General features: G+C 43.4%; 1 protein-coding gene across 1 annotated transcript; it reads left to right on the forward strand.

Annotated features, from left to right (window-relative positions):
• The first annotated feature begins 947 nt into the window (after positions 1-947).
• LOC531775 (melanoma antigen family B, 3-like) lies at positions 948-6,497 on the forward strand. The gene is made up of 2 exons (XM_015461758.3): positions 948-1,178; positions 5,173-6,497. The coding sequence occupies exon 2, from the start codon at positions 5,225-5,227 to the stop codon at positions 6,302-6,304; it is 1,080 nt and encodes a 359-aa protein (XP_015317244.1). The 5' UTR covers positions 948-1,178; positions 5,173-5,224; the 3' UTR covers positions 6,305-6,497.
• Positions 6,498-11,245: the final 4,748 nt, after the last annotated feature.

The raw sequence follows: 11,245 nt of genomic DNA on the forward strand, positions 1-11,245 counted from the left end.
ATGAGTCAACTCTTCGCATGAGGTGGCCAAAGTATTGGAATTTCAGCTTTAGCATCATTCCTTCCAAAGAACACAGTCATACAAGTTAGGATTTATCAAATTCATTTGGCAGATGAAGAACTTGCATTATTCTCATATTCACAAGGTGGTAAGTAACAGAGCTAGACTAGACTCCTGGTCTGAATTTCTCTAGGGCACACTCTTTTCTACCATTCCCACCCTGATGTTGACCTTGTGTATTTTTACTCATTTTTCTTCTCTCTATTCTGAAATATATTTCAGGTGATTGAAGGAACAATAAAAATAAAAAGCAGTGTGTGCCCAAAGTACTGGATTGAAATACATAACCAGGGCAATAAGAAAACCCAAATAAGTGAGGGGTATGAATAATGAAAAGAAGCTTACTACCTGGTAACAATATGATCATTTATATGTGCAGTGTCAGTTAACCACGAAATAGGAGGGTCTCATGAAATTATCAGGCTCAGCCCACTTCTGTAGTATGCAAGTCTCATAGAACAGAAGTTGTATCGGAAGCCAAGTCTGGGTGGTAAAGAAAAGAAAGAAATTAGCATGTTTTTTGCATTTTTCTCTGAAAGCTCAACTCCTATCTAAGTCTTCTACCTGGCACTTCAGCTTCCCTATCTTACATCATTCCTGGGACACAGACCCATTGCCATCAAGACTCACAGTGGAGATAGTACTTAAGAATTTGCATGGATGTGGCTTTTACAAGGAAGCCATTCATTAAAGAGACAGGAGCTGAGACAGGACTCGGGTGCAGGACTGCAGAGGAGAACACCACCTGATCCTTTAGGGAGTCCTGCAGGGACAACCCTGTACCTACTCTTAGACCTGTGCCATCAGGCAGCTTCCTGCAAGGAAGGTCTCAAGTAGGTGAGGACCTCGTTGTAAGGACAGTGACAGAAGGAAGTGCCCAAGGTCCTGAAAGGAGTGTAATTGAGAAGCCTATGTGAAACTATGTGTGTCCTCCACTCCCAGAGGGGGCGCCAGAGATCGAGGCACTATCTATGGTGAGGCGCTCACTTCCTCCTAGGTAGTAGCCAGCACTCACTTCCGGCTAGGCGGCTAAGGAAGCAGAGCGAGTTTGCCTCCGGCGGTGGCACGTGGCCTCAGGCGTGTGAGCATTTCCAGGATCCAGCAGGAACCGAGTCAAGGTGAGGAGCCTGAATGATGAATGGGAGACCCCCCCAAACCTCCAACCTCCCCCACCCCGTGCTGCTGCACCCCCATCTTTGCCTCGCACCCCGCTCCGTGCCTCGCCCCCTGCCCCATGCCTCGCCCCCTCCCCCGTGCCTCTCCCTCGCCCCCTTGTCTGGCTCCCTCCCCTTGCCTCGCCCCCCTCCCCCGTGCCTCATGTCCACAAAGCCCTGACGCTCTGGTGGAGGAAGATTCCTGCCCAGAGGCTATCCGGGAGGTGAGGACCTTGGTTGAAGTGGGTGGCCCCAGTTTAGAGGGCGAAGAAGACCCTAACAAGGGTCTGAGAGAGGAAATTCAGGTGGAAAGTCTGAACAAGGCCCTGGTTGTTGCTCTCAGAGGACCCAAGCATGGCGGTCAGGTAGAGGTGAGCCTTCCTTTTCTATATGATAGATTAGGAGCTCGACCACCTTGCCCTGAAGGAATTCGAGGATGCAACTCTGAGTGAGGTCTGAGGGGACCTCCACCCCAGAACAGTGAAGTGGCACAGGACTTGTGGTTCCGTCAAGCTTGGGAAGACCCGAACAGGGCGATCAGGCTGACTTCTTTGAGGAGGGTCTCTGAGATTGTGAGGGTGTTGGTTTTTTAGGGGAGGGGCCTCAAGGTAGCAGATGAAAGCATTCTAGGGTGGCCAGGGGTTGGGATGAGAACCCTATGTGAGGACAAAGGGAATTCCTGCCCTGCTGGCAGCCTGGCGTGTCCGTGCAACTGGTGATGTGATGACTGACACTCATTTTCTCTTATGGTATCTTGAGGATGGAATGGTGAAGGGATGGGGGGTGGGGGGCGAGGCAGGAAGGCAGCATGTGGGGCGAGTGAAAGATTTTATTTATAAGGGGTAGTTTATTCCCCCACAGTAGGAGGATTTCCAGATCTTTCCAGGAGTTGTATGGGGTACAGAAGAATCCATCTGCTATTCTCAGCCTTAGAGACCATGGGAAAGTGGGGGAACCCTCAAGTGTTACTGGGTTGTTGTCTCAGGAGAGGCTGGCAGGAAGACAGAAATTCCAGATCATGCAAAGGGTCAAAGGAAAGATTGAAAGGACTACCAAAAATTGAATCAGTTCAATTCAGTTTGGTCACTCGGTCATGCCTCTTTGTGACCCCATGGACTGACTGCAGCATGCCAGGCTTCCCTGTCCATCACCGACTCCCAGCACTTAATTAAAACTCATGTCCATGGAGTTCGTGATGCCATCCAACCATCTCACCCTCTGTCGTCCCCTTTTCCTCCTGTCTTCAATATTTCCCAGCTTCAGGGTCTTTTCCAATGAATCAGTTCTACCCATAAAGTGCCCAAAGTATTCAGCTTCAGCAACAGTCCCTCCGATGAATATTCAGGACCGATTTCCTTTAGGTTTGACTCGTTTAATCTCCTTGCAGTCTAAGGGACTCTCAAGAGTCTTCTCAAACACCACAGTTCAAAAGCATCAATTCTTTGGTGCTCAGCTTTCTTATAGTCCAACTCTCACATCCATACATTTCAGTTCAGTCGCTCAGTCGTGTCCAACTCGTTGCAACCCCATGAATCACAGCATGCCAGGCCTCCCTGTCCAGCACCAGCTGCCGGAGTTCACTCAAACTCATGTCCGTTGAGTCAGTGATGCCATCCAGCCATCTCATCCTCTGTCGTCCCCTTCTCCTCCTGCCCCCAATCTCTCCCAGCATCAGGGTCTTTGCCAATGTGTCAACTCTTTGCATGAGGTGGCCAAAGTACTGGAGTTTCAGCTTTAGCATCATTCCTTCCAAAGAAATCCCAGGGCTGATCTCCATCAGAATGGACTGGTTGGATCTCCTTGCTGTCCAAGGTACTCGCAAGAGTCTTCTCCAACACCACAGTTCAAAAGCATCAATTCTTCGGTGCTCAGCTTTCTTCACAGTCCAACTCTCACATCTATACATGACCACAGGAAAAACCATAACATTGACTAGACAGACGTTTGTTGGCAAAGTAATGTCTCTGCTTTTGAATATGCTATCTAGGTTGGTCATAACTTTCCTTCCAAGGAGTAAGCATGTTTTAATTGCATGGCTGCAATCACCATCTGCAGTGATTTTGGAGCCCCCCAAAATAAAGTCTGCCACTGTTTCCCCTGTTTCCCCATCTATTTGCCATGAAGTGATGGGACCAGATGCCATGATCTTAGTTTTCTGAATGTTGAGCTTTAAGCCAACTTTTTCACTCTACTCTTTCACTTTCATCAAGAGGCTTTTTAGTATCTCTTCACTTTCTGCCCTAAGGGTGGTGTCATTTGCATATCTGAGGTTATTGATAGTTCCCCCGGCAATCTTGATTCCAGCTTGTGCTTCTTCCAGCTCAGCGTTTCTCATGATGTACTCTGCATATAAGTTAAATAAGCAGGGTGACAGTATACAACCTTGACGTACTCCTCTTCCTATTTGGAACCAATCTGTTGTTGCATGTCCAGTTCTAACTGTTGCTTCCTGACCTGCATATTGGTTCCTCAAGAGGCAGGTCAGGTGGTCTAATATTCTCATCTCTTTCAGAATTTTCCGTAGTTTGTGGTGATCCACACAGTCAAAGGCTTTTGCATAGTCAATAAAGCAAAAATAGATGTTTTTTCTGGAACTCTCTTGCTTTTTTGATGATCCAGTAGATGTTGGCAATTTGATCTCTGGTTCCTCTGCCTTTTCTAAAACCAGCTTGAACATCTGGAAGTTCACCGTTAACATACTGCTGAAGCCTGGCTTGCAGAATTTTCAGCATTACTTTACTAGCGTGTGAGATGAGTGCGGTTGTGAGGTAGTATGAACATTCTTTGGCATTGACTTTCCTTGTGATTGGAATGAAAACTGACCTTTTCCATACATGACTACTGGAAAAACCATAGCTTTGACTAGATGGACCTTTGTCAGCAAAGTAATGTCTCTGCTTTTTAATATGCTATCTAGTTTGGTCATAGCTTGTCTTCCAAGGAGCAAGAGTCATTTAATTTCATGGCTGCAGTCACCATCTGCCATGATTTTGGAGCCCAAGAACATAAAGTCTCTCATTGTTTCCCCATCTATTTGCCATGAAGTGATGGGACTGGATGCCATCATCTTAGTTTTTTAAATGTTGAGTTTTAAGCCAACTTTTTCACTCTCCTCTTTCACTAAGAGGCTTTTTAGTTCTTATTTGCTTTCTGCCATAAGCATGGTGTCATGTACGTATCTGAGGTTATTGATATTTCTCCCAGCAATCTTGATTCCAGCTTGTGTTTCATCCAGCCTGGCATTTCAGATAAGTTAAATAAGCAGAGTGACAATAGATCACAAAAAATCTAGGCCCCACATTTTTCATTCAGAACTTGCAGGCTCAGGGCAGGACTGTCAGACTGAGGCTGATAATCCACATCAAATCTGAGAGAGAAGAGTATGAGGTTAGTCTGACGTTGCAGCCACCAGTCAGCAGAGGGGAAGTATACCAGGTACCGCCTGGAGACCAGGTGAGCATCCTTAAGGAGAACTGAGGACCCAAGCAGCCCCTGAAAGAGTGGGTTCCACATAGCTCTCAGATGGCTATCCTCTGACAGAGAGAAGGGCTAAGGAACCCCTTCACTTCCTCCTCTGGGGTCTCTGGGAAGTGCTGACTTTGGTTTGAGGTGTCAGCTTCAAAGCATCAGAAAAGAGGAGCCTCTAGACCTGCCAACAATTGACTAAATGAGTATGATGACCCTGAGTATAAACTGAGAATACCCTCAAACCCAGAAGCGAGGCTCCCTACTGCCAGCCCCTGCTGTCACCCTAGTATACCCCTAGCAGGGTTGGCAGGCTGCATTCTAAGGCTCTAATATCCTCCACAGTTTTCTCAGGGGACAGGCTGATCAAAACAGAAGCCTTGAGAGGTCCTCGACCAGTGCCCCCAGGGACCTTGCAGAGGTGGCCTTGGTTAAAGCCAAGGTGGAATCTCCCTGCTGAGGTGCTTACAGCATCTTATTCTCCTTCCTCCAGGTGCCCACGTCTTCTTAGCTCCTGTCTATACTCCTTCCTGCTGTCCCTGACCATGCCTCGAAGTAAGAAGAGTAAGGCCCGTGGTGGTGATAAATGTCCCCAAGCCCAAGGCAAGACCCAGAGTTGTGGTGGTGCTCAGGCCATAGCAACAGCAGAAGAGGAGTCCACTACCTCCTCTCTTCAGTGTGAAGATATTACCCAGAGTCTGCCTGGTGCTGAGTCATGTAGCACTTCTCGGGAGCGTCAGAGAGTACCGACCATCACCACTACTGCTCTCTTTTCTTACACTAGATCTTGTGAAGCATTCAATGGCCAATCCAAGTATAGGGCACTTGCCTATGAGGTCCCACCCTTCACTGAGACCCCAGGAACTGACTGTTTAACCAGGAAACCTAGCTTGTTGGAGCAGTTCCTTCTGTACAAGTATAACATGAAGCAGCTCATGATGAAGGAAGACATACTGAACATTATCCACCAAAGCCACCATGACCGATTTGCTGAGATTCTCAAGAGAGCCTCTGAACGCATTGAGCTAGTCTTTGCGGTAGATCTGAAGGAAGTTGATTCAGTCGTTCCCTGCTATAATCTGATCAGCAAATTGAAGCTCCCCAACAATGGGAGGGTGCGTGGTGGAAGAGGTTTACCCAAGACTGGTCTCCTGATGAATCTCCTGGGTATGATCTTCCTGAAGGGCAACTGTGCCGCTGAGGAAGACATCTGGAAATACCTGGATACAATGCGAGTATATGCTGGAAGAAAGCACTTTATCTTTGGAGAGCCCAGAAAGCTCATCACCAAAGATTTAGTGAGGCTGAAGTACCTGGAGTACCGCCAGGTTGCCAACAGTGATCCTCCACGTTATGAGTTTCTCTGGGGCCCCAAAGCACATCTTGAAACCAGCAAGATGAAAGTCCTGGAATTTTTGGCAAAGGTCAATGATGCTGTTCCCAGTGACTTCCCCACTTATTATGAAGAAGCTTTGCAAGATGAAGAAGAGAAAGCCCAAGGCATGCATGCAGCCAGGCCTGACACTAATGTCAAAGTCAGTATACCTCCCAGGGACATGCTCAATATTATCATCCCACCCATAAGGAAGTATGTGAAGTTTTTACCCCCAGCCAGGAAAATATAACATCACAATAGTGATTATATTCTTGGAAATGTGAAAGAATCCCATAGTAAAATAGTTAGGATAATGGAATAGAAAAAAAGTAAAACATGGTCAGTGTTAGTTTTTCTTGTTCCTTTTAGGCTTTAGCTTTGTTAAAGTAATTGATTTGTGCTCTGAGTTCCTTAGCTGCTTCAAGAAAGTAAGAGAAGTAAAATGCTAGTAAAGTAAACCTTGTGTTTATTGGCTCTTTTATCCATCAAACATTGAAAATCTCCTCTTGGGAAGGCTCAATGCTAGTACTGGGGATGCTAATATAAAGAAAACCCAGCCTCTACTTAACAGAATTTTAGAGCTTATGAGTTACACTCATTTGAGTAAGGTACTGAAATATTCTCTATGACTTAAAAGTAAAGTAAAAAGAATGGTTGAAGTGGAGGGTATTCCTAATGATGGCCCTGCCTGCCTGGCTGCTCAATCACTTAAGTCATGTGTGACCCCATGGATGATAGCCCACCATGCCCCTCTGGTACATGGAATTTTCCCAGAAAGAATACCGGAGTGGGTTGCAATGCCCTCCTCCTGGCGATCTTCCCGACCCAGGGATTGAAACCCACATCTCCTGTGCCTCCTGCATTTCAGGAGAATTCTTTGCCACTGGGTGATGGCAGTTAAGTGTAAATTTTCTGAGTAAGGCAGTTAGGGACTTTAGGAAACTATGAGTCCTCAGTGGAATGTAATTTTCATTGCCATTGTGTGGTGGGGTAGTTGAGGTCCTGAAGTGGTGAGTAGAGGCCAAACCTTCCAACAGTTGACAGAAAAAACCCTGTATCAATCTGCCAAGACTGCTGTAACAAGACCATAGATAGGGTGGCTTAAACAACAGACATTTATTTTTCACAGTTACAGAAGTTGGGAAGTCCACAATCAATGTGCCAGTGGATTCTGTTCCTGGTGAGAGCTCTCTTTCTGGCTACCTTCTCTCTGTCCTCACATTCGGAGAGAGAGAATTCTGGTCTCTCTTGCTCTTCTTCTAAGATACCTGATTGCATCATAGGTGCCCCATCCTCATGACCTCATCTAAACCTAATTATCTCCCTAAACTTTCACCTTCAAATACAATTACATGGACACGGTGGGAAGGAGAAAGTGGTTAGGGCTTCAACACATGAATTTTGCCAGGGACACAAACATCTAGTCTATAATGGCAAACTGCTGCTACAAATTATTTTGGGATTGTGGATAAACTAGAGAAAAATTTCCGCCAGGGGCAGGAAAGGAAGGTGTCCTTTTCTCTCATTCTAGTGCAGATGAACACAGTGTGCAAACTAGGTGTTGTAGGCACATCATTTCCCGGGAATTTCTGAAAATAATGGAGACGTTCCCCTTAGGTGAGATGCCAAGAAACCACTGTGCTGGCACTGTTTGCCCCAAACTGGGAGAGCCAGGGTCTGATCCATTATAAAGGCATTTTAACTAGGTTATCTTAAGTAGAGTTTGGCAAACTCTTGAGGGATAGCTTTTTTACGAGAGTGTAATGAATGTAAACAGAGCTGGTTTGGATGCAAGGGCACCTGGAAGGGATGGTAGGGTTAATCTCCTAGATAGATGACATCTAGGAGCTTGAGCTGTACCCAGCTAGGGACAACAACTCCATACCTAAATTAAATGATAAATGCTCAAATGGGTAAAGTTAGTTTTGCCAGCTAGAGAGACTTTTTGGTTGATTCAGTATTCTTTTTCTAAGAATAGTACATGTTTGAAATTTCCTGAGTTAAACATTCCAAGGGAGGTAAATGGTATCATCTGAGATGAAAATAATATAAATTACTGCTATTCTTTAAATATTGGGTGATATTTGCTGGCCCTCTTGCCATGTGATTTATATATGGTACATACATTTCAACCATCTTACAAGATAGGGCTTACCAAACTCAGCAGATGAAGAACTCACAGTTTTCTCAAGTTCACAAGACTGGTTATTAGCATAGCTGGGAACAGACTCCTGGTCTGAATTTGTCCACAGGCCATACTGTTTCATTCCTCCCAGCCTGGGGCAGCCCTGTCTCTTAATTCACTTCTCTTTGCACTGTGTATCTCAAATAATAAAAAGGCCCTTGAAGTTAAAGTGCTAAAAGCAAGTCTACTGAAGGGGAGAGTGAATATGAAAATAGATCAGTATGTGGGAACTGTCCCTGGGTTTCATTTTCCTAGGATCCTACCAAGAGCTAGCTCTGTCCAGAAACTAGTATTTTGTTCAGCTCCAGTTCTTTCCACCATTACAGCATCCTCTCCTCTCCTGGCCCCAGACTTCCCCAGTGTGTCCTTCCAGCTCTGGAACCTGACCTCCTGCTGACTAGTTTTTCTCTGCAGCCTCTTCTGAGGGCTGCACTCTGCTGTCAGTGGAGTTGACAGTCCATATCTTCTGCTGTCCCCGCCTCCCTACCCCCCACCTTAGAGCATCTCAACTCCCTGGATAGCACTTCCTTTATCATGGATGTGTACCATCTTTATTTTCCTATTTATGTGGTAATTTGGAGATCTTTATTTCTCTGTCTCTCTCTTTTCATTATTTTTTAAATATTGTCTCTTTTAATAGACGGTTTAAATAGCTTCTGAGTACATTTATGTATCACTTGTTTATACATTTATTGCTGTGTATCAAGTTTGCAAGTAGGAATTTCTATATTTTGTGAATCCAAGTGGGACATTTTCATTCTTATTTTTTGATTCGGAATGGGTAACATAACATTGGAATAGGTGTTACTTTAGAAAAGTAAAGTATGTCGGTAGAAAAATTGTTGTGATCAGGAAATAGAGCAAAATAAAGTAAAAGATTGTCACTTCCTGTCTTCCTTATCTTTAGTCTATTGTACAGTAAAAATTAAATGATACATACCTGCATTTGTTTAGCTTAGCTAAGAATTTAGGAGAAATTAAATCTTAATAAATTAGATACTATGCTCCTGGGCTCATTTATTCCCTTAACACCAATTGGGCATCTGCTCTTTGGAATACACTGTGTTATTTCTGGGTGCTAGGATCTGTGTGTCTAACAGCCATCATCTTATAATGAAGATGGTAAGATATTATGGTAAACCAGAGGGCAATTAAAAAGAGAGTGAGGGAGTTGAGGTCTAGATAAATGCAATGAAGTGGAAGCTAAGTTTAAATGCTCCAAGCTACGTCCACTTGGGAAATTGCAAGCTCTTCAGACTAAAGTTTAAGTTTAGTTATGTCCTGGGGAGTTTAGTGGGAGTGAGGAACAAAGGCCAGCTCTGTGCAAGATGTATCTCAGAATGGAGAGACTTAAGCTTGGAGCACAATGACACCTTTATCACTGGATATAATGACACCTTTATCATTATGTAATTCCCTTCTTAATCCCTGATACCTTTCTATTCTCTGAACTCTTCTCTGTCTGTAATTAGTACAGCCACTCCCGCTTTATTTTTATTACTGTTACCAAGGTATATCCTTCTCTGTTCCTTTACTTTAATCTGTGTCTTTGTATTTAAAGTGGGTTTCTTTCTTTAAACAACATACTGTTGGGGTTTGGTTTTTGGTCCACACTGATAATCTCTGCCTTTTAATTGGTGATTTTAGACTGTTGATATGCAAAGTAATTATTGATGTGATTAGGTTAATATCTACCATATTTGCTACTGTTTTTGTATTTGTGCCCATTTTTTTCCTCTTGTTTTTTTTTATACTCTTTTTGCTCTGTTTGTGGTTTTTAGGCTAATTAGCTTGATTGGGGGAATAATTTCACAATGTACATATATATTAATATCACATTTCACACCTTAAGTATGTGTAATGTTTATTGGTCATTCATATTAATACCTCAATGAAACTGGAAACAATTAGTTGAGTTTTTATGGGATTCCAATTTCTATACTTTAGCATATCAATTATTTTTAAAAATTTATTTTCAGTGGTGGCCCTAATGTTTGTAATACACATTTACACCTAATTCAAGTTCACTTTGCAATAACCCTCTATTATTTTATGTATAGTGCAAGTAGCTCATAATCACAGAGTAGTCCTAATTATACCCTCCTGTCCCTTGATTATTTCTCTTATTCATTTTGCTTAAACATAGGCCGTAATTGGAATTCCCAGGTAGCACTAGTGGTAAAGAACTCACCTGCCAATGCAGGTTTAGACATGTAGGTTCGATCCTTGGGTCGGGAAGATCCCCTGGAGAAGGGCACAGCAATCCACTCCAGTATTCTTGACTGGAGAATCCCATGGACAGAGGAGCCTGGCAGGCTACAGTCTATAGAGTCCAACAGAGTTGGACATGAGTGAAGCAACTTAGCACACATGCAGGCCATAATCATCTAAAACATTGTTGCAATTATAGTTTGGAACAAACTGTTACCTGTTAGATTAATTATGAATGAGAAAAATATGTTTTCTTTCACTTCCATTTATTCTACCTCTAATTCTCTTCTCTTTAGAAGGATTCAATATCATTTTCCTTCTTTTTGAAGAATTTCCTTTATTTCTTACAAGGTCGATCTACTAGTAACAAGTCTCTTCAATTTTTGTTTGTCTGGAAAAGTCTCTATTTGTTCTTCCCTTTCGAGGGATAATTTTGCAGGATAGAGAATTCCTATATTTTTTCCTCTCAACACTTAAATGTTGAGAGGAAAAAATACTCCCCTTTTTTCTGATGTTTATGGTTTCTGAGGAATAGTCAAACATAACTCTTATCTTTGCTCTTCTACAGATAGGCTGTTTTTCCTCTAGCTTCTTTTAAAATTTATCTTTATCTTTGATTTTCTGAAGTTTGATGTGTGGGTTTTTTTGTTTGTTTGTTTGTTTGTTTTTGTTATTTGACACCATATCATGTGGTTCTCTAATTCTCAGCAGACAGTGACTGGGTGTCCTACAGATATAACTCAATTCTGACACTGTCTACCTGGAGAATGCATCACAGCCCCCAGGTTAAAGGTT

The sequence above is a fragment of the Bos taurus genome, unplaced genomic scaffold (genome assembly GCF_002263795.3).
Source record: "Bos taurus isolate L1 Dominette 01449 registration number 42190680 breed Hereford unplaced genomic scaffold, ARS-UCD2.0 ScbfJmS_892_Leftover_ScbfJmS_927, whole genome shotgun sequence".
Taxonomy (NCBI): Eukaryota; Metazoa; Chordata; class Mammalia; order Artiodactyla; family Bovidae; genus Bos; species Bos taurus.

Bases quoted from the DNA above. Each gene is read 5' to 3' on its own strand.
- LOC531775 (XM_015461758.3), top strand. From the start codon at position 5,225: ATGCCTCGAAGTAAGAAGAGTAAGGCCCGTGGTGGTGATAAATGTCCC.